Below are 24,192 nucleotides of genomic sequence, written 5' to 3'. Positions count from 1 at the left end.
GGGCGCCTGGGTGGCTGAGTGGGTTGAGCCGCTGCCTTCGGCTCAGGTCATGATCTCAGGGTCCTGGGATCGAGTCCCGCATCGGGCTCTCTGCTCAGCAGGGAGCCTGCTTCCCTCTCTCTCTCTCTCTCTCTGCCTGCCTCTCTGTCTACTTGTGATCTCTCTCTGTCAAATAAATAAATAAAATCTTTAAAAAAAAAAATAAATAAATAAAATAAAGAACAAGAAAGATTGATAACCACTGACCTAGTAGCTTAGGAAGCACTCACTGGCCTAATGACATTGTTAATTAAATGTAGAAAAGCTTTAGGCACAAAAACCTTGAAAAATTATTAGGTTTAATTGAAGGTAAATGGGATTATATAATTTTGAATTGTTTAGGCTTAAATCTTTTAAAATGACAACATAATGTTGTGGTGTACCAAAAATAACAAAAGAAATATTTTAAAATATCAATAACATTTGTCTCATTTTGGGGTTATGTCAAGTAGTTCTACCCCAATGTTAAACTTTTCAGAGTTTCCATTGAAAATAGAAAAATTACCATGCACTTTTAGTTATGTGACTGTTGCTGAGAAAACTTGAATAAAGTGGGTTTAGATTTAGGATTGATGTCATAATGTAGGTTTCAATTCCTTGCAGTAGGAATTTATTATTATTTGTCTTTGTTAGATAAAACTAATGAACAGTTATCCAGTTATTACAAAATATTAAATCCAAAAAAATCATAAAGTGACTATCATTTTCACTGTTTCTTTATTGGGGAATTCACGGCTGTTTTTAAAAATTTTAAAAATTCCACTTCAGATGATCTTTAGGTAATTACTTGCAAAGTAAGTACTTTAGGCAATGAACACAATTGACCAAAAGGAACTGATAAGGGCCATAAGAGAACTTCAAAGTATTAAGAGTTCTAGGAGTGTTAGTTATTTGTAGCTGGTTGGAATGGTACCAACTTTATGACAGAAAATCACCTAGTTGGAATCATACAATATTTAGCTTTTTCAGACTGCCTTCTTTTACGTAGCAATGTGCACTTGAGATTCTGCCTTATCTTTCTGTAGCTTGATACTCATTTCTTTTTATTGCTGAAGAGTATTCTGTTGTATGAATGTATCACAGTTTGTTTTTCCATGTACCATGGAAGACCATCTTAGTTGCTTCATTTTTTTTTTTTTTACAATTATGAATAAAGCTGCTATAAACATTCATGTGCAGATTTTGAGTGGGCATGTTTTCAGCTTATTTGGGTAAACACCAAGAACACAATTACTTGACCACATAACAAGCCTATGTTTAGCTTTATAACAAACTCAGACTCTTCCAAAGTGACTAAATCATTTTGCATTTCCACCAGCACTGAATATGATTTCCTGTTGTTCCACATCCTTGCCAGCATTGGTAATGTTTATTCTTTTTAAGAGCTCTTTATATATTCAGAACATTTGCCTTGTGTCTGGTTGTAAGTTACAAGTTCTTTTTCCAGTTTATCTTTTGTCTTTGAACTTTGCTCAAGTTTTGTGACACAGAGATTTAAAAATATTTAATCATTTTTTTTCTACTATGGTTTTAGGGGTGTGGGTCTTACTGAGAAACACATTCCTACTTCCTAGATAATTAAATATATTTCTACCACAATTTTTTAATACTCATAGTTTCATATTGTAAATTAGTGTGTTTGAATAACCTCTAATTTTTTTAAGGCTAAGGTACTCCTGCAACTATTTATTTTCTCAATCCAGTTATTTCCCTATGAACAGAACAATATAGAAACTTTTTTTTTCTTTTTTTCCCACTGACATATTACCAGAGCCCCAGCATCAGTTTGTTTCTTCTTAGAGAAGCCAGAACAGCATTTAATATAGGTTTTTTTAGTATTAGGAGAGATTTTAGAAACAAAACAAATTTTAGTACAAATCCCAGACCTTTCTCTTATTAGCTGTATGATTTTGAACAAGTTACTCATTCTCTTGAGTCTTTGTTTCTTCATATTTAAGGAAAAAGGAGAAAATCATTCATCTCCTGCAGTTTCCGACTATTAAAATGAGATACCATGTTGCCTGATAAAATACTGAATGCAAAATTCATTAAAGGATGGCTGTAATTATTATTATACTGAAAATGACCTTTCATTGTTTGGGAATTAATATAGTCAAAGGAAAAATCAATTAATAAAAATATTTATGACAACTTACCCATATAATGTGGAATCATATATCCTGCAAGACCCTCGCTTCCCACAGCTGCTGGTTGACCACTTCATACATGCTCTATCAATCAGAGCCCCAAAATATATAGGAGCTGGAATTCCTCCTGCAACATGATGAGAAAAGGCCAATCCAAGGAATGGTTTCAAACATAACTGGGTGATATTTTTCATTGATACATTTTAGATTAAGTAAAAGTTGAAAATTTTGGAGCATGCGTCCATTGTTTTGATGTAAATTTACTCAAGGATTGAAACTGTTAGGAATCTCAAAGTCTCAAATCACATATAATAGCATAGATATCTGCTATATGCCTCACCCTGCTGACACACAGAGGGAAGAGAAGAGGGAACATTAAATGCCCGTATGCTCTGTTCCTCTTATTATTACCAACTAACTTAAGCCTAACTGGCGAGAAGGAGAATGTTGTCAGTACAGAAGTTATGTTGGTTCATATATAATTTTCCTAGGCAAGGAGAGCTGAAAAGTGTGGGAGTAGAATTGTAACTTCTCAGAGAAAGGAAAGACCTCTCAGCGCAACTATTGCAAAGTCAGGAGAGTTTTCAACCCCAGTTTTAAGAAAGCTAGCACTTCCTCCCTTGAAAAGTACAGGCCCAGTTTCACAGAATACTGGGCCCTTGACATGTTGTCCTTCTTTCTTGGCTCAGAGCTCCACTTTGTCACAATCTTGCATTTTCTCTACATTAATTGTATGTATTTTTAATACTTCACCAAAGCAGTGTAGGCTGTCCAACTTAGGGCCTGTGGCTGAATTTTGCTTCTGTTCTGATCACAGTACCTGGTGTCTGGTGGTCTGTGCCTAAGCCAATTTTTATCTGTAGTGAATGATTTTTCAGAATGCAAGCCTTTTTTAGAAACACAGATGTTGTCTTACAGCAGAAGCACCCATCTGCTTACTGCTATTTTAATAAACTCTGAGATACACTCCTAGTTCTAAGTATTGTTAATTTGACCAAAATTTTAGAGACATGCTGGTAGAGATCTATATTCCATATGGTAGATCTGAAATGGTCATGATTTTACTTTGTTCTTTTTGTATTTTGATGAGTGATTTTCAATTTTTATTTTGTTACATAAAAATGGTTGTGATTTATATTTCAAAACTGTATTGATTCCATTTATTTCTAAATCTCATTTTTCTAAGAAAGAGAAATCTGGGATGACAAAAGACTGGTGTCTGGGGCCAAACATACCTGAGAAAAACTGGTAGTAAGAAAACGTGTGAGAAATTTACAGCTTTCCACAAAATACAGCCACCATTTTAAAAATGAAAAATACATGCCAATAATTTATTTCTCCCATACAATGCCACTGGTTTGGCCAAACTTTTCATTAAATGTTTTAGGTAGCCAGCTTGGTCTTTAGTCATTACTGGAATTTTGAAACTTCAAATAATCTATTTTCCAAATATCCTTTTCAGTTTAATATGCTCTATAGACCTCCCACAACTTACACATGTGTTGTATTAAAGACAGCTTTTTGTGAATTGAACTACTACTCAGGAAGTATTTTTTCCAAAAAGTAGTTAGGTTCTACTGTGCCATATATTGGACATATCAAAACAGTAAGCTCACATTTAGGATTGCAAAATTCCCTTTGTTCTCTTTTATGTCACTAGAAGAATTTCCACTAAGCTCATCTTATTTCATCATCTAAAGGGGAGTCCTAGATTCCCACATTCTACGTTCCTCTGCTAGCTTCGGTGGCCTAGCTTCTAGGAGAGAGGTATCTCCATTGTATCTGGAGGCAGGAAGCTGCCAGGACAGACAGAAATGCAAGAGCAGAGAAGGATAGAAGAGAAGGCTGGGATGAGAACTAGAGGGTAATCGTGCAGCACCCCCATCTTCTCTCCAAGCCCTTTATATTTCCTCTTTTGACCTTTGAGGATCTGTGGCCTTCTCCCCAAATATACTTGGACAACTTCTCCATTGCACTTAGCCAAAGAGTTATGCTTCTTTCTTTTGCTTGCAAGGATCCCAGGGATTGACCCCTCCCACTTCCTTTTCCTTCTGCCATTCGTGGTTGCCTCCAGGCCATGGTCAGTCTTCTATCCCAATCCCTAGATGAATGAGGCTCTTTTCCTACTTCCCAGGAGCAAGCATATTATTGTTAATACATCTTACAAAGGCACACACAGGAGTGAGGTCAGCAGTTGTAGAGCTAACAACAGAAATCTCTGTGGTATAAATGGCAAGTTTTATACCACAGAAATCTCTGTGGTATAAAAGGGATAAGGGGAAAAGGATGATTTCCTAAATCTTGTGCTAATCACCTCATTTGAATATTTAGAAATAGAACTCTTGCTTCTGAAGTCTAAGGCCGTACTCTTAAACAACAAAAAGCACAATATCTCGGGCTTGCTTTCATTCAGAGCACTCCCTTAGTCCAAGATGCTCAGTCCTACCTACAAGTTTAGTTCCCATTTCCTCTTGCATTTTTCACTTCTGATAAAGATCAGCTAGCTTCCCCAGCCTTAGAGAAGTGGGCAGTGGGAAGCAGAGCAACAAAAAGTCCTCTTATATCACGCAGTCTCAGCATGACTGGGTTCCCAGGCCTTCCAAGCTGTTTTGGGCGTTACCCTCCTTATGTGGAAGGCCCTCCACTCTGCCTATGGGAAGTAATATTCCTAAGTCTGAAAGTAGAAAAACTTTGAACAATACCTATCTTTGTGTTAGAAAGAGCGTAAAACAAATATTATGACTTTTTGTTCTAGTTAAGATAGACTTCGGCTAGAATTAATGATCAACGTCTCTTTTAAGTTACTTAGATTTCTTCTGTCTCATTATTTTTTATCACCAAAACAACAATTATTTTTAATTACACCTTTAAAAATTTCTTGTGACTGGAAATTAATTACATCCAGTTGTGAGCTTTGATGCGAAAATGTATATCTTAAATTTTTAATCTGTATATTTAACATACCTAATGCTCGTATAGTTAGTGAATGGAAACCCACTGCAAGGGATTTCAGTTCAGGTTGAACAGTTCTGAAATAAGATAAAGGCAAAGGCACATTAACCATCTCCAAAATACCAAACCAAGTTCAGTATCAAAACATTTCTCAGTGACATTGTTTTTCATGATCAGATGAAAACCTTCAAGTGAATGGCTAACATTATTTCAAGTTTTATTTTCAGTTGTTTTAAAAGGCAAAGAGCTGAGTAATAATTATTATTCTTTTATTTATTCAGCATGTTGAGATTTCAAGACGGTTTAACATTTTCACACTTGATCCTTTGAAATTCTATAAGTGTGTGGTGGGAACAGACTTTATTATGCTTATGAAGAAGCAGTTCTCATGTGACCCATTCAGTTGACAAGGGCCATATGCTACAGGGATCCCTGTATTAAGATCTTGGTATGAGAACTTTTTTACCATCTTATTTCTGCCATTGCTACTAACAACAAAGTTCACTAATATGACTCATGAACTATGTAATATAACCAGGAGGGTCAAAAAAGTTACTTGTATTCTAGTGTCTAGTGTATTTAAAGTCGTTTTAAAGGGAGCAAGCACATTTGTATCCTCTCTTAGAAATTAACTCACTTGCATTTGGAAATTTGTTTCCATAATTCCACTGTTCTGTGTTCAATAAGATGATGACACTATCATGTCATTCTGTGATATTCCTGTGATAGCTTAAAACACATCATATGAGACGAATTATCCAGCAGCAGTGGCAGGATAGGGGGGAAGCTCAAAGACCTTGTCTTTTTTGAAATATTTGATTAAGTGATACAAAGGTGATGGTTGTTTTTCCTTGAGCTGTTTGGATGACTGTATTTGTTCACAGAAAAAAGTAGATGTAGTCATTCAACAAACATTTGCCAATCGGCCCCTGAGATACTTCATGCTAGTTCTTCTTGAATAAAGAGATAAATGGTGTTTCATATTGACTGAGTGACTTGGAGAAGTCATGTAACCTCTTTTAGCACTGGCGCTGGTTTTCATATTCCTGGGTTGCTGGGCTCTCACCCCCACATGATTTAGATCATTCTTTAATCACACCCAGTCTCCGGCTCCTTTTATATCACTCAAACTTCCCTTGTGCTCCCTGTTACCGGCAAAATCCTTAGATCCTGAGTTCTTAAGAACCCATTCACTTTCTTATTCTAATGAAGCCTGGCTGCCCCCTGATGGTGCTCTTTCCATACAACTCTTAAAGGGCTGGTTTTCTCTGCAATCTTACTGGGCCTCAGTGTAGATGTCCTTGTTGCTCTTTTTCTTTTAAACACCTCCAGACCCTAGTGCCCCCTCTGAAAAACTTCTAACTCCCCTCAAGTGGTGTGCTATCCTAATATATCATTCCCTAACCTCCTCCTGCCTATAGATTCTGTAACTACAGATACTAGTATCTTCATCACATTCCTTGTGATCATTCTTTGGAGATTTTAGTACTAGACTCTCTGTCATTTTTTTCCAAAACTACAGCTGCCACTTTTCCTAATTATAATAATCCACGTAGACCATCCTCCAATGATCTGGCCTCTGGGTTTCTTGACCTCTTCACTCCTTTGGTCTTACCTCACCTATGGTCATGCTAATCAGTACACCTTCCCTAATCCTCAGTTTTGAGCACACACTCACCCACCGGAAGCACCTCTCAACTTTTAAACTCACTCTCTCCAATAAGCCTCAGGCCCACAGGGCTCTTCAGGCCCTTGCCAACTCCTACTTTGTGCCAGGTCATCTCCATTTTCATGTCCTCAGTTTTCTCACCATGTTCTCTCCAAGATATAATCATTCCTTTCATAGGCTCTGGACTTTCCTGTCCTTCCCATGCCTTACTGTCCCAGGCAAGCAAAAATGCTTTCATACAACCCCCACCTTTTCTGCACCTATACCTAGAGAACTGCTGGCTGGAGGAAATCATTCAAATACTCTGACTAAGCTCATTTGAAACACAAACACTCAGGGCCTCCAGTACAATCCTACTGTATTTTACTAGTTTATCTTTCCAGTTTATTCTCCCAGCCTTTAAGATGACTAGTTCCCATTTCCTGATCTCATCTGAAGCCTCTTATTCCTCCTTCCTCTTAGCTGATTACCTTGCTTTTTATTTAACAGAAAAATTAGAAGCAATCAGAACAAAATTTCAATAGCTTTGCATGACTAAAGCTACCTATCATTTTATTTTTACCACGTAGAAGACATCCCCTTCCTTTTTTTTTTTTTAAGATTTTATTTATTTATTTGGCAGAGAGAGATCACAAGCAGGCAGAGAGGCAGGAGAAAGAGAGGAAGCAGACTCCCTGCTGAGCAGAGAGCCTGATGCAGGGCTCAGTCCCAGGACCCTGAGATCATGACCTGAGCCGAAGGCAGAGGCTTAACCCACTGAGCTACCCAGGTGCCCCAAGACACTCCTTTCTATTACAGAGTAAACTCTGTGTACTTGTTATATCCCTTTTAATTGTTCCCCCTTTAATCGTTCCCTCTCTTTCCTACACTATCATCACCTTCCTCTCTACTGGATAATTCTCATCAGCGCATAAGCATGCTATAATATCTAGTATAAACAGAAATCTTGAGGCCACACCCGTGGTAACTTACCATACCTTTTCTCTGCTTCTTTTTATAACACTACTCATAAAAATAATTTTCCTATTGAGTATCTGCACTTCCCCTTCTTGCAGTTTCTCTTGATCCTTTGCAAAGTAGCTTTCTCCCCCCTCCCCCACCCCCATCTTTATGCATTATTTTTGTTAAGGCTATCAGTGACAAGCACAAAATGAAATCCAGTGATGTCTTCCTAACCCTTAACTTCCACGACTCGCGCTCTTGGTTTTTCTCCAACCTCATGGGACCTCCTTCTCAGTTTTCTTCAATAGATTCTCCTCCTCTTCTTGGTTTCTGGAGATGGAGTGCCTGAACCTTGATTCTGAAATCTTGTTTCTATCTTTACTCAGTCCTTAGAAGATCTCAAAAGTGCCATGGATTTAAATAGCTTCTGTATGTTGCTGATTCCAAAATTTATGTCTCCACCTCTAATATTTCTCCATAAGCATCTCAGATTTACAGGGATAGAACAAAGTCTTACTTCTCCACTTTCTCCAAATTACCCTTCCCTAGTCTCACTAGTTTGTTCAACAGTAATACCATCTTCTCACAGTCGGGCTAAAACCTTGGGATCATCCTTAAACTTTCTTTCTTACATGCCACATTCAATCCATTAGCAAATCCTATTGACTTTGCCTGAAAAACAGAACAAAGACTGAGATTCATAACACTTTCTATTTTCTTTACCATCACAATCCTCAAGCAAACGGCCATCCTTTGAAGAACTATCACAGCATTCTCTCCTCCCTGTTTCCATTCTTGCATACCAAAAACTTTTTCTCCACTCCAAAGCCAGAGTGATCTTCTAATTGGATAAGTCAGTTGTATAATTCTAATGCTCAAATGTCTCTGTTGGCTTCTCAGTACAATTAGAATAAACTCCAAAGTTGTTACCGTGCCCCACAGGGTGTGTATTTTCTGGACCAGGCTCTTCACCTGTCCCCACGTCAGCATTGCTCGCACACTCGCTTTTTTTCAGGTCTCTTATCAAATGACTTCCAATGCACAATATCTCAATTAGTACCATTTATTTGCCCCCCCTTATATTCTTAAGCTGATTTATTTTTCTTCCTAATCCTTAACACTTCTATTTTACATACTTACTTGCTTATTTATTTATTGTTTCTTCTCTTCTACCCTGACCAGTCCCTCATCCCTCACCACCCCTGGAAGGTAGTGAAAGCAAGAACTTCATCACTTTGCTCACAGTTCTGTCCTTAGCACCTATCATCGTGCCTGACACACAAAATGGATAGATTGAATCAGTGACTATTATCACGCACCTATAATCGTGCCTGACACACAAAATGAATAGATTGAATCAGTGACTATTATCACGCACCTATCATCGTGCCTGACACACAAAATGAATAGATTGAATCAGTGACTATTATCACACACCTATAATCGTGCCTGACACACAAAATGAATAGATGGAATCATGACTATTATCACTAACGCTTAGTCTAATTTTAATAACAGCCTTATGATGTAAGCATTGGAAAATTATTAATAGGCTGAGGTTTATATTTTTATTCTACAGTCTGCTTCACAGAAGTTTTCTTTCAATAAAATCAAAGGCTGGTGAGAGATTAGTATATGTTTTTGACAAGGGTAATGTTTAATGTAACCTTATTAATGATATTATAAAAGACATTAATGAAACCATGATCTCTAAAACATAAATGACATTATAAGTGTATAATGTCATTAAAAATAAATATAAATGACACTAATGAAACAATGATCTCTAAAACCCTCTTTTACCCTGCAAGAGATCCTAAACTGAAAAGCTAAGACTTATTAAGATAAAGAACAAAATACAAATTTTTCTTCCAAATATATTATGGAAAATATGTACATTATTAGGTGTATTGATAGTCTAATATAAATAAAAATGTTTTTTAAAATGTCATACTTACTTAAAAATCAGCATGATAGTTGCGGTGCTTCCCAATGAAGAGAAAAAATAATTCACGACTTGCACCAGTAAATAGATATAAAATTTTTTTGTACATTGACTGTCTCTTGGGCATTCACCCAAAGTCACTGAATTATTTTTGTTCTGAACACCAGTTACTTCCACACAACTACAGTTATAAAACACCTAAAAAATAGTTTTTGAAATATTGCAGAATATATTTAGAAGATATGGCTGGCTATAAATACATTTCATTATATTTAAAGAAGTCTCATCCATTCAAGCTAAATTATTTACAATGCTTAAAGAAAGTATTCCGAAAATACAGTTGTTTAATAGTTAAAAGGCAAAAAGTTCCTGGATTCCTCTCTAAACAACAACAACAACAAATTCAATTCACTATTAACATTTAATTTATACCTAAATTAAAAATTAGGAAAAGATAGAAAAAAATTAATGTTTGAAACACTGTATATAATTTCTCATTAATACATGTTTTTTTTAATAAATTTTTCTCCCTCTCATTTGTACTTTCTATAAAACACCTAGGTACTGTTTTTAACAATGCTACTAAGTGTCAGGAGCAGGAAGAGAAGGGAAGGGAAGGATTACTAAAAGAATCCAGAAAAGAGAGTTTTGTGGGGGACAAAACCTGGCACTAGAGCTACCCATTAGAATGGGTCAGAGTCTAGGGGAATAGGAGCTAGGCAGAGGTACTAGAATCCTACTTTGGTCCACAAAAACAACATCCAAGAGCATAGTGACAGATTATAGGATATATGATGTTATTACCAGAGAGGTACAACACAACAGAATACCCTAAGGGGCAGATCACAGAAAGGGAAAACTTAGGAACAAATAATTTTAGAGATTTAATTTGTCAGGCAGTTTATTTAGATAGGTGGTAGTTTTAATAAATTCTGTTTTGAGTCTAGGCTAAACTAAGGTTTTCTTTTTTCTTTTTTAAGATTTTATTTATTTATTTGACAGAGGGAGACACAGCAAGAGAGAGAACACAAGCAGGGGGAAGTGGGAGAGGGAGAAGCAGGCTTCAGCTGAACAAGGAGCCCAATGTGGGACTAGATCCCAGGACACCAGCATCATAATCTGAGGTGAAGGCAGAGGCTTAACAACTGAGCCACCCAGGCGCCCTAGGCTAAACTAAGGTTTAAGGGAAGCTTAAACCTATCAGTATTTTATTACTGAAGGAAGAATTGGAGAAGTATTTGAACCCATACTCAGCTGATAATCAAGCTTTACTTTTTCACTTGGAAAAATATGGACAAATCCTTTATGTATCAAGCCTGCTGACCAATAAAACCAAGGACAGGGGCGCCTGGGTGGCTCAGTGGGTTAAACCTCTGCCTTTGGCTCAGGTCACCGTCTCAGGGTCATGGGCTCAGGGTCATGGGCTCAGGGTCCTGGAATCAAGCCCCGTATGGGGCTCTCTGCTCAGCAGGGAGCCTGCTTCCGCCTCTCTCTTTGCCTGCCTCTCTGCCTACTTGTGATCTCTCTCTGTCAAATAAATAAACTGTTTTTAAAAAAATAAAAAATAAAATAAAACCTAGGACATAATTTTGAGCAATTAAGAAGGGTTGATTTATTACTAAGGATTTGGTAAAAGAACTCCACAGTAATCCTCAAATTGGATAGTCATTGCTGGTATTAAGAAAAATGTCTCCATAGTACACAGAGCTTTCTTTAGGATTCTAATATTATGTCTCCTCCAGGCCTTCACTAATGTGCCAAGTGGGACCATGGATTAAATGGGGCACTATCAGTGAAAGGCACTAGACACATGAATATAAGATATGGGTTTTTTTTTTTTAAGATTTTATTTATTTATTTGACAGACAGAGATCACAAGTAGGCAGAGAGGCAGGCAGAGAGAGAGAGGAGGAAGCAAGCTCCCTGCTGAGCAGAGATCCCGATGCTGGGCTTGGTCCCAGGACCCTGGGATTATGACCTGAGCCAAAGGCAGAGGCTTTAGCCCACTGAGCCACCCAGGGGCCCCAAGATATGAGTTTTTAAGTGCGGTCCTTTGGTCACATTTGTGCAAATTCATGGCCTGGCTTCAAAGAATCCAGATGCTTTATTCTTCAAAGTTCTCAGTGCCTGGGGCACCTGGGTGGCTCAGTGGGTTAAAGCCTCTGCCTTCAGCTCAGGTCATGATCCCACAGTCCTGGGATCGAGCCCCACATCGGGCTCTCTGCTCAACAGGAAGCCTGCTTCCTCCTCTCTCTCTGCCTGCCTCTCTGCCCACTTGTGATCTCTGTCTGTCAAATGAATAAATAAAATCTTAAAAAAAAAAAGTTCTCAGTGCCCTTCAACAATACAATTAGTAGCATTATGGACAAGAAAAAGATAGAAAATGTTTGAAAATCAAAGACAGAACTGTGTGGTAGAGAGCAATGATCATAGCTGATTATACTAATATTGGTGATAAGAAAATGGCCCAGGATATGGCTCCTCAATTTTGTGAGATACTCAGTAGGTTGGAAGTGGAATAGAGAACACGATACCCGATCCCCAATTACTGGAAATAAACTCAGGGAATTAGGAAGAGCCCATAGTTTGCATGAAAGGGAATATTTTGAGTGAAGAAGGAAATGGCATTTCTGTTGAAAATGTTAGGAACAGGTAGGCAAAAGCCCAAATTATCTAGGATAGAAGTGCTACCCTTGGGGAAATCAAAATTCGAAGCCAAGAATTGGACAGTCAAAGTGAGCATGAAGTCTTGATTAATTTTTTGGAAAGTGAAAGTGCAGTGAGCCTAAAGATAAACTTGTCAGAACTACATGCAAAATTGCATATAGATTATTGTCCTGGAAAGGAAGGGAGTACTGACAAGTGGTTGGATCAGAACTTTCCCCTAATTTCCGAAGGATAAAGTACCTCTAATTTAATCTAATTAGTAAAATGAGGTGCTTCCTACGTGTCCTAAATGCATTTAAATTCCAGAAGGTCATGTTCTCATAAACTCAAGGAGGGAAAGTGGGAATAATCTCAAATGAGATTTAAGCAACAGGAAAACCTATCTGTGTTTCGAGCAGGATTTTACATGAGGCTTTCATTTACACAACAGCACAGCCATCACAATGACAGACAATATTAGGAGTCTTTGTCTATTCTCTTTTTACTAGAGACCTTACTTATAGATTTGATAAGTAATTGTTAAATCAAATCTACGATGTTGATCAAGGAGAGAAGAGAGAGTAATAACAAATACTCACCATAGAATTTTTATTGCCATTTGAAGATTTGCATCCTGCTAGACAAGGTGACAGGTAAGTTATTCCATTGTCTCCACAGACTGGTTCCCAGTGACTTTCATCACAATTGCAGTCTGAGTTGCAATAAGAAAGTGGTACATTTATATGAGATGCCACTGGATTATTTCTGGAAATATAAGGTAGACACATATCAAAAAGAGAGAGAGAGAAAGAAGAGGAGGGAAGAGAGGAGAAGAGAGAAAGGGAAGGATAGGAAAGGAAAGCCAAGAGAAAGGAGGAAAAGGAGAAGGGCATTAGGAAAGAGAGAGAGGAAGAGGGAGGAAGGAGGGAAGGTGAGAAATAAGGAAAACAATTGGACTTTAATGAGACAGTGAAATTTGATGAGTGATAATGTCAAAATGGCATTTTTATATACTATTTATTAACTTAACACCTCCTATCTTACCCAGACATAAAGAAGTTCCATAAAATTTATCTGAGAGGTCTTTGTGATTCTACTGAGAAATTACTCATTAAATAAGTCACTTCACTTTTCTGAGACTCAGTTTTCTCTTCAATAAGGTGATAGAATAAAGTTCTTCCCAGCTTACTGTAAAGTCTCATGAATCTGTGTTATTTAATTCAAATTTTAAAATCTATATTTCAACTACATAAGAATTTCAGAACCCCTAAGGATAAATTTTTTTAAAAATCAAGAATAATAAAATTAGTTAAGAAAGACTAGAAAAACTCTATACACTTTTTAAATGAAATGACAACATACTTTATAATGATTATCTGTAAAACACAGTTATATTTGTAAAATATAATCTTATAATATGGCTAAAGTTAAAAAAATGAATTATTTGTATAATTAATTTTCTGATTATAGATTAAAATTCATAAAAATTCATAAAAAACCTTGATAATAATTGAGAATTGATAAATTATCTTTGAATAAGGAAGTAATTTACATGAAGAAGGAGATTCAGAAATTCGTAAAGTCTATTACCAATAATTTTACTAAAATGCATCTAATACCTAATTTTGTTTGGGAACATACAACTGGGAGATGTTAAACATAATGATTAATGACCAAATCCAGACATTGCCATGAGATATTCCTGAGCTCATATTAGTTCTGCCACTTCAGAGTGTTGTGACTACTCTTCCTAAAATCAGCTTTGCCATTTGTTAGTCATAGATAATAACATCAACCACATAGGGATATTGGGGGAAAAATTCATATGGCAGTTCTCAAACCTTTTGTTCTCAGTGGCCCTTCATACTCCTAAAAGTATTGGGGACCTCAAAGGTTTTTTGTCCTAGTGGGTTATACATATTGACACTGATAGCTATATAATCAGAAATTAATTCTAAAAAATTTTAATACAGGAGGTGTCTAGGTGGTGCACTCATTTAAGTGTCCAACTCTTGACTTCGTCTCAGGTCATGATCTCAGGGTTGAGAGATTGAGCCCCATGTTGGGCTCTGAGCTCAGAGGGAGTCTGCTTGAGATTCTCTCTCTCTCTCTCTCTGCCCCTCCCTACCCTGGTCATGCTCGCTCTCTCTCAAAAAAAAAAAAAAAATTCTTTTGATACATGAGAATACGGGGTGCCTGGGTGGCTCAGTGGGTTAAAGTCTCTGCCTTCAGCTCAGGTCATGATCCCAGGGTCCTAGGATCAAGCCTCACATCAGGCTCTCTGCTCAGCAGGGAGCCTGCTTCCCCCCGCCCTCTCTGCCTGCCTCTACCTACTTGTGATCTGTCTGTCAAATAAATAAAATCTTTAAAAAAAATAGATGAGAATACACAAGCACACATCATTAGCCACCAGATTGATGTTATCATCACATTATTATAGCCTTAGAAAATATCACTATACACTCATGAGAAAAAAAGAATGAAAAAGGCAAATACCATCCTGGTATTATTATAAAAATAGATTAGATTAGATTATTATTAAAAATAAAATTAGAATGTGCTTCAGTAAGGTCTCAGGAACCCCTCACATTCTGAGAACCTCTGTACTAATTCATACTTCAAAAACTTACTCCTGTTACTAGCACTTCATAAATGCTAAATACATCAATTCTGTAATTTGCTATCATTAAACTATGAGTTTCATGAAGGCAGTGATCTTATTATAAATCTTTTTAACCTTCAAGGAGGCACTTGGTAAAATTTTATTGAATGGAGAGAATCCCATACAACTCTAGCTGCTTTCTTTTGAAGAGATGGCCCGGTTACTAGACTTGTTTTTAGGCAACTGGCTCTAAAGCCACTCTAAAGCATGTCTGACAACTTGGGAGCCCTTGAAACTACTGATGTGATGCAGCATCAGTTTGGAGTCATTGTATAACTTCAAATAAGTCAGTTCCCCTGGTTCTCAACTAATAAATGAAGAAGATATAAGAGTTTTGGGCTTCATGATCTTTAAGGTTCTTTTACCTCAAAAATTCAATGTTCTAAAGTACTGTGTATTCACTGGAGTGGATAATGGTGGATTTGAAGGAAGCTGAGAGATAATTCAAGACTAGTTTGACAGGTCTCCAAGAATAGGATGGTGTTAAGGTAAAGAAATGTGAGGAAAATTGACAAGTTCAAACTGAAATCTTATAAGATCCAGAGTATAAATGCTCAGAGCCAATAATAAGCAGCAATCATAGTTACTCAACTGTTATCCAAAGATCTTTCCTTGTTGCCTGAATGTGAACCTTCCTAAGCTTAAATTATTGGTTATATTCAAGAGGTGATTAAAAAATCTATACCAGAATCCTGCCCCTAATATGGGGTAGAACTATAGTACTAGGAATACTTCAAAAACATGATAATAACATTAGTAAATGTTTTATATGGCCTGACATACAATTATGTATAAGATATTTGTTGACTCTACTGCTAATAACAATATTACCAGAATAAATAGTATTAGCTTGCAGGAAAGGAGAATTCAGTATAATATAAGGAAGTGCTTTCTTATAAAGGTAGTTGTTAGCCATTAAAATTAATGGTAGATAAAAATTGCTCAATCACTTTTGGGAAATGTTATTTATATTCCTCTTACGATGCATCCAAAATTGTAGCAGTTAAGACTTAAAGTTTTGTACTCTAAACTCCCCAATTTAACTCAGAATCTTAACAGTGTTAGTTAGGTAATCTGTGTTCTCTCTAAGCTCTGCTCTCCCTACCTATGAAATGGGGGTAAAAGTACCTATCTTCATTATAGCACCCCATAAAGGATAACTATCATTATTACAACTTTTGTAGGTTTTCTTCTAGGAATAAAAGGAGAATTTTTTGAGATCTTAGGAAGTGGACATTTTAAGATTTTGTAAATTGAAATTTCTCTCAAAAGAAAGTTTAGCTAAGATTGCTATCTGCCCTCTTTTCCTTATAGTCTTTCACATTGGATAGTTTATACATTTTGCAACTAATATATTGATATATACAAACCCATCATAGGTCAAAGTTAGGCCAGCAATTGATCTGTTTTCACAAATTAATGCAAAATTTAATAGTTGAAATGTGAAAGCCAATACACTGGTACAAAATGAAAATTTGGCAATTCCAAGCAAGGTAAGTTTGAATTTTTTAATAATATATCCTCCTATAAATATTCCAGTTGCAACAGTTGGTAAGGTTATGGTTCCTAGAAATAAAGAGAAAAAGATTGTGATTATATAAATATGGTTATTCTGAAATATCTTTATAAAGGAAACACAGAGTGCATCAACCAAATTCATCCCATCTTATTCCGTAAGTAGAAAGCCGATAGCCCTGGATGGAGGTAGCAGACCAGTGTACTACACGGGAGAAAGAGAAATAATTTCTTGATGCCAATGCTGAGAATCTGGGTTCCCCAATAGCAAAAGTGACTAGGATATCTGAATGTATTAATCGATGGTTTTTATGAGGGACTTTTTTTTTTTTTTTTTTTTGGAAAAGAGCAACAAAATTATCATCTTCCTGCCTGTAAGTCTTGCATCCTACCATCTAAAATCCTTTACACGCTGAACACTATATCAAAACTAGTGATGTACTATATGTTGGGTAATTGAACATAGTAAAAAAGTAAAAAAATAAATAAAAAATAAAACCCTTTACATCTCCTCAAAATGAAGAGTTCCAATTCCTTAAAAACTCATTCCAAATTTGCCCATCACTTTAAAGTTAACTACTAGAATTAATACCTCTTCTGTATCCAAACGTACCTATGCCGTGTGATGATCAACAGGACTAAATATGGTATTAAAAATGATTGATCTATGGTATAATTTTTCCATGTCACTGTTCTACAAGAGCTATTAAGGGCGGAGATACCTCTAACGGCAACAACAAATTCAGGCTGGGAACATGACCTGGGAGTCAAACTTAACTCTCACAGTTTAAATTTTTATCATAAGCTCAATAAAAGTATCCAACAAAATTATTACTTTCTTGCTTACTAATGACCTACTCACATACCACTTGATAAATTCAGTTCAATTTATCAAATATTTATTGAGTTTCTACAATGTGTTGAGTACTGTACAGGGTAACATACTGCTCTCCCAAGAATCTCATATTATACTGGGGGTGAGGAAAGAATGATATAACAAAACCTTTTCTTATATGTCATTGAAAATAGATATTATAACAAAATAACTCCTAAAATACAATACTTATTTGAATTATGTAGACATCAATGATGTGTTTAAGTTGATTTTTCTTTTGTCCAATTTTTTTGTATGTAGCTGAGTCCTATTCAAAGTGCATGAATTACGAAATTATAATGATTAAATTACAAAAGGAATTGTCTCAGGATTTCAACCTTATAAGATCAGTTATGCAGATGCTATAGCTAAATGTTCCACTCACACACAACTTTCTTTTAGGAATTCATCTTCTCAAAAATAACATGAGAGGTAGCCTCAAATGCAGAGAAATGATGATGTTACGAGATCAACAGATTTTATAAACCTTGCAATAGAATAATTAGAAATTATGTTTGCTAAAATATAAAATTACCTTCACAAAGAAATGTCACTTGAAGCTCAATTACTTGGTAGTATTTAGCTTATCAAGTGAATATAAATAATGTGTCTTACCAAGCAAAATGTTAGCCTCAGATGCTGACTGACCATACTGTTGCTCTATATATTTGAAGACATAAGTAATAGCACCAATATGGCTACTGGCTAGCAGTAATGACAAAAACTGTACTATAACATAGAGGGGGTTGGTAAGGATGCTTTTCAAGGACTGGAAAAAACCTATAAAAATATAAAAATAAGATATTACAATACAGTTTAAATATAGATTAATATATTAATTTTATAAATGTAATAAAAGTTATAAAAGATTGAAAATTACCTAAACATGTAACATAAAAAGTCAGAGTACCCTACATTCCTGTCAACCATTTTTTATATTCTCCTTCATTTTCCCATATGTACATTAATATCTACTCAGTTTATTTTACCCCAAAATGAAATCATGCATACATGCTGTTTTACAACTTGCTCAGTTCACTTCATATTTATTCTTAGCACTCTACCATACAACAGCATATTTCATTAATTCATTTATTCCTTCATGTAACAAATATTTGGTTTTCAACTGGGTCCCAGGCAATATGCTAGATGCTCAAGAAACCAAGGTGAATAGACATACAATGTCTCTTATTTGTTAGCACTTAATATTGGTATGTTAATAATAAAATTATTAAGTAAAAATTTACCTTAAAGACAGCATAATTCAAAGTTCACAAAAATGAGAAGACTAAAGTTAAAAAAATTATAAAGTTCAATTTAGTACCAGGACTCAGATCTGACTCCTAGTAGAGAGCTTTTCTACTATAAAGTACTGTATCAGTAAATCTGGTAGTATTATAAATCACTTTTCTTATGGTACAAGGAGAGGAAGAGAATAATAATGTTGCATTTCAGGTGACATTATGACAATAATAGTATAGCAACTTGTGCCTACAAACAGGTGTGTAAGAAATTGTAATTTCTGTTTGTGGTAAGAATTTTGTGACCTGGATCTGTAATCAGGTTAGCCAACTGTAATAGAAGTTAGAAATTGGAGGAATTTTTTTTAGAAAAAATAGTAGTATCAGAGTCTAGCAAGACAGAACCAGATATAGTTATTTAGAGAGGGATGATAATGGACTTTGAAACACCTCTCTCTATAGATCTCTAAAGGTTTCCATCAGATATTGTCAGAACTAAGCTTTCTATCCAATGGTAACTAAGAAATAGTTTCATCTACTTTCACTGAAATTAATAATTCCAAATTGATTATAAATGTGAAATACTTACCAGTAATATTTTCACTAACATTCTGCCTATGATTGGTCACGTTAGCCATTTGAGTCCTTTCTTCATTTGTTTTGAGCAAATCCAAAGATGTTTCTTTCTGTGATTTATCCAGATTTTGGGGCAGGAAGAAGAACGGTATAGAAGACATAATAGATAATGTTCCAGCCACAAGGAAACCAAGCCACCAAGCACCAACCCAACGAGAGTCCTTAGGAGTTATTCTGATATTGTCTAGAATAAAGAATTAGAAGCAGCCAGTCAAAAAATCATTTTGCAATGCAATAAATTCTGAGCAATAATGATTGTTGTCCTTCATAGATGAAAAAAGTAAACTATATTACATCAATTCAGAGATGCTATTTTTTTTTTAATTTTGCTCACACTTCATACACAAATAGTCAGCAAAGGGCTATTGAAAAAGTGAATCCAATATTTGGAAGAATGGTGTCCTGTACTTGAAGAACGTTATTATGTTACCTTGTTCTGATTATACTTACTGAGATCTACATATCCAATATCCACGTACATTTTAGCAAACAGAGATCCCTGTATAAAGCCAATGATTGGACCAACCATTGATAGTGCATGCAAGGTACCTGAAAATATTATAAAACAATTTTATCAGATGCCCAGAACACATGGTTCTTTTTCAATATGTTTTTGAAAGTAACATTATACATGTCTAAAAATATTTTTTTAGTAAGTAAAAGAATGAAGTTAAGAACACTATTATTTCAAGGGTAGACGCAGGGAAAGTAGTCATAAAGTCTAGTATTTTCTGTACATTACCTAAATAAAAAGAAGAATGTCCTTCTTCAGCAAAATCATCAATGTAAGAAATCCCCAAGGGTGCTATGGGGGTTTCCCCAATTCCACGGAGCATATTACCCAGGAGTACATATATCCATATATATGACCCAGATTCCTTTTCACAACCTATGTAGACGAGATAGTGTTTTATTTTAAATATTAATTTTTGCATTCCTATTAGTAACTCAACTACTTTAATGCCTTAATTATTTCATTTAAGATTTTGTTTTCTAATTGTAAGAATGATTCATATTCATGTTATAAAATTTGAAAATATAGAAAAGCAAAAAGTAAACAAGTAAAAATAAAATTATCTATAACCCCACCAAACACAGAGAGTAGTTCCTTGTGTTTGTTACATCCTCCACATTTTTAGTTCACATATAAATATGCATAATATTTATGTACATTATATACTTAAAAGTCCAACTCATATTATAATGTACTTTTTTTATACTTAACACCATATTATGTCAATTTTCCCATGTTTGAAGATTTCTTTTATACCAGAATTTTAATGACAGTATGGCGGTATGCTGAATAAAAGTTTTGTAATTTATTTAATCAATCCCTTACTTTTTACTCATGAAATATTTTTCTTAAGATCTTATTTATTATTTGAGAGAAAGAGAGCAAGCATGAGTGAGATGAGGGGCAGAGGGAGAAGCTGACTCCCTGCTGAGCAGGGACCCTGAGGAGGGGCTAGATTCTAGGGGCTCCAGGATCATGGCCTGAGCTAAAGGCAGAAGCTTAACTGACTCAACCATCCAGGCACCCCTCATGAAACATTTCTAAGTTTCCATTTTGTTAAACAGGAACACCATGGCTATAATTATAAATAAATCCTTATGTACATTCCTGATTATTTTCCTAAGTCAATAAAAGTAGAATTGCTGATTTAAGCATATTGCATATTTTTGTTCTTTATTATATTGAAAATTAACTTTCAAAGAGTTAGAAACTTATATACTCCCAGCAATGCATAAGATGTCTTTACCTCTATGTCATTCCTTTTTATTTTTGATAAAAATAGGTAGAAAATCTTTTTATATTTAATGTTTTTCTAATAGGTAGAAACATCTAAAGGTAAAAAAATTATAATCATAATTTGTATCTCAATAGGTAAAAAAATCTTTAATTGGTATAATAACTAGTGTTTTTCATAAAATTATATTTTTTACGTATTTATACCACTCCCCTAATTTAAATGCATATATTCTTTGCCAATTTCCTACTGAAATATTCTTCTTTTCTTATTACTTCTTAAAAGCTCTTTATATGTTAACATTGTTTTTTCTTATATACATAAGATGTAAATGTTTTTCCTATTTTTAATCACTTTTGCTTATAAATATCATAATCATTTTTACAGATATAATTAAGTTGACCAGTTTTCAAATATTTATTAGTGATACTATCAATTCTTACCTTTTCCTGCTACCTCAGGTGATGTTCTATTGAGTAACAAATTTTGATCAAATGAACAAGTTGATAAGCTTGATGTTAAATTTTCTGATGGATGAATAAGAGTTTCTTTAGAATACCTGTAACTGTAAAATATCACCAGATTTAAAATTTTGCTTATCTACTGAATAGTTACACTTTCCCAGACATACAGAGGAATTTTCTTACTTTAATTGCACAATTTTCTTCTCTAAATTATCAGAATCCTTTTTGTCAATTTTCCAGACTGAATTTTAGGGGAAGTGATGGGTAAAAATGAAATGGGAATGCCCACTAAGACATATTATTCAATACTTCCCAGGAAAGGTGGATTATCATTCTAGGAGTGCTTATAATCTGTTCAAGATATGAAATACCTTGATTTCAGGTTTTGTTTAAAAAACAAAAAACAAAACAAAAAACAACCCCTCTAACTGTGTCTATCTATCCATTTGAATTATCTTCAAAAGTGGTCTCATTTCCTGATTAACTTTCTATTAACACTTATTAAATTTTAGAACAGCGTTTTACAACTCAATCTACAAACATACCAATTCATCTACATTTTTAAAAAGATTTTATTTATGTATTTTTTTGAGAGAGAGAGGGCACATAAGAGAGCACAAGAGGGGGTAGGGGGAGAAGGGGAGGGGCAGAGGGAGAGGGAGAAGTGGACTCCCCACTGAGCAAGTAGCCTGACTGGGGAGGGGGTGCTTAATCCCAGGCCCCTGGGATCATAACCTGAGCCAAAGGCAGATGCTTAACAGACTGAGCCTCCCAGGCACCCCTCATCTACATTTTTTAAAATCAATAACCTGTTTGGTCTTCTTTCATAGATATTCATGCCCTCCTCCTTCTCACATACACTCAACTTTCTGAGTCTACAAAACTCAGTTTTAAAAAATTTTTGTCCAGTTTGATGAGGAAGAACTTAATAACAACAGAGATGGAGCTGGAATAGGGACAAATACTGATCCAAAGATCCTGAGGTGCCCTGTGACCCTCAAGGGCAACCTACTGTGGGCCAGGCATTATGCTCAGCTCCAGAGAACTAGAAATAAAATACACAGCTTTTGTACTCAGGGTATTTTTACTCTACAAAATAAACATATATAATAAAACATGTGGTAAGTTTAATATAACAAGTCCTGAGTTGTCACAAAGGCAAAGGGTATGATTAGCTTTCCTTGGAGGTAGGAGAGGTGGTGGGTTATAGAATTCATGATGAGGATGACATGTGAAATAAATCTTAGCAATGGATAAGAGCAAAAAAAAATGGATAGGAGTTAATTAGGTAGACAAAGGAGGAATATTATTCAAGGTTATAGAAACACCATGTGCAAAAATATATTATGACACATTTGGAAAACCACAAACCTAGAGTGTGGTTCTCCACCACGGAGAGCAGGGTTAGATGAAGCTAGAAAGACAGTGAAAACATATGTAAATGGGTTTAGATATTAATCCAGAGGCAAGAGGCATTCAATATTTTCAACTGTGACCAACAGTAAGAAATACATTTTTCATCACAACCACAACATATGCACACATATGCACACACACTCACAAATATATGTACAATCAAAATAAAAGTTTTGCAGAACAATGTTTGTTCTCACATTGTATATTCTTCTATCTTATTCTATTGTCTACTCTCAAAAATTGTTGATTTTGATAATCTGAATTGATTTATTGGTCCACTCACGGTTCAGAATCTGACACTTGAAAAACACTGCTATAGGAAATTAGGAGTTTTAAGCAGGAGTAAAATAATTAGATTTGTGTTTTAAAATGAATATTTTAGTATAGAATATGAGTTAGAATGGAGTTGAGATTATAGGCAAAGAAGTCAAGGCCAGAGATGTGGGAAGCTTCAAGAAGATTAGGAACAATAGGGATGAAAGAAGGAAACAACTTTGACAGGTAGGAGGAAGGATAAGCAATATTTGGTGACCACTTGCCATGTGTATTGAAATAATGAAAGAATCTAGAATGAGCCCCCTTGACTTTGGTTTCAGTTCCTTGTGGCTAAATGAGTCATTATTGAAAAAGTAAAAAAATCAGCCAGTTTTGGCACAGTGATGAATTTGATTTTGAATATATAGATGGGAAATTCTTATCGGATGTTAGGCAGGAGATACCCATGAGGTGACTGATTATATAGACTTGAGTATAAGAAAAAGTCAATATATGTGATTGCTACATTTAATGCACATACTTCATACAAATAATCTAGAATGAAAAATGAAGAAGATTGAAGAGAGAGCTTAGGCGATACTGACATTATGGTGTCAGCAGCAGAATAAAACAATGGGCATGACAAAGTCACAAATATAGGAAATAAATCAAGGAACATAATACAATGAAAATAAAAAGAAGCAGTACCAGGAAGAAGAAAGTACTTATGAGGGTCAAATAAAGGGAGGTGGGGAGGGAATTACTATGGTAACCAAAAGACATGACTGTTGGCTTTGGCAATGAGTAAGTAATTAATATTTTTAGCAGAAACAGTTCATTGTCTCTCAATATCCATTCTTCTCTCCTTCCATTGTAATAGAAGTTTGGATTTTTAGCTAGGAGCATGGCAATCTGGAATAAAGTCTAGTTATTCCATTGTCTTGATATTTGAATGTGAGATGTAACAAAGTTCTGGTCAATGTGAAGTTATAAGTACTTCTGAAACACTGAAAATACTTCTTAAGCACCAGCCAGCATGCA

The 24,192-nt window shown here is 35.3% G+C and overlaps 1 protein-coding gene across 1 annotated transcript in view; it reads right to left on the bottom strand.

The window, feature by feature from the left end:
* The window catches only part of LOC111142168 (solute carrier organic anion transporter family member 1B3), a 45,857-nt gene that overhangs the window by 1,236 nt on the left and 20,429 nt on the right, over positions 1-24,192 (bottom strand). Inside the window, exons 4-13 of the mRNA XM_022495169.1 lie at positions 21,460-21,581; positions 20,011-20,157; positions 19,719-19,817; positions 19,222-19,452; positions 18,007-18,171; positions 16,373-16,568; positions 12,940-13,105; positions 9,708-9,892; positions 5,151-5,215; positions 2,196-2,313 (exon numbers count right to left, since the gene is read on the bottom strand). Coding sequence (XP_022350877.1) covers positions 2,196-2,313; positions 5,151-5,215; positions 9,708-9,892; positions 12,940-13,105; positions 16,373-16,568; positions 18,007-18,171; positions 19,222-19,452; positions 19,719-19,817; positions 20,011-20,157; positions 21,460-21,581 — 1,494 coding nt within the window. The remainder of the gene's footprint in view (positions 1-2,195; positions 2,314-5,150; positions 5,216-9,707; positions 9,893-12,939; positions 13,106-16,372; positions 16,569-18,006; positions 18,172-19,221; positions 19,453-19,718; positions 19,818-20,010; positions 20,158-21,459; positions 21,582-24,192) is intronic.

Source organism: Enhydra lutris, unplaced genomic scaffold, assembly GCF_002288905.1.
Source record: "Enhydra lutris kenyoni isolate GAN:26980312 unplaced genomic scaffold, ASM228890v2 scaffoldscaffold7, whole genome shotgun sequence".
NCBI lineage: Eukaryota > Metazoa > Chordata > Mammalia > Carnivora > Mustelidae > Enhydra > Enhydra lutris.
Note: the sequence above shows the minus strand (reverse complement) of the source record. Positions and strands in the feature narration are given on the sequence as shown.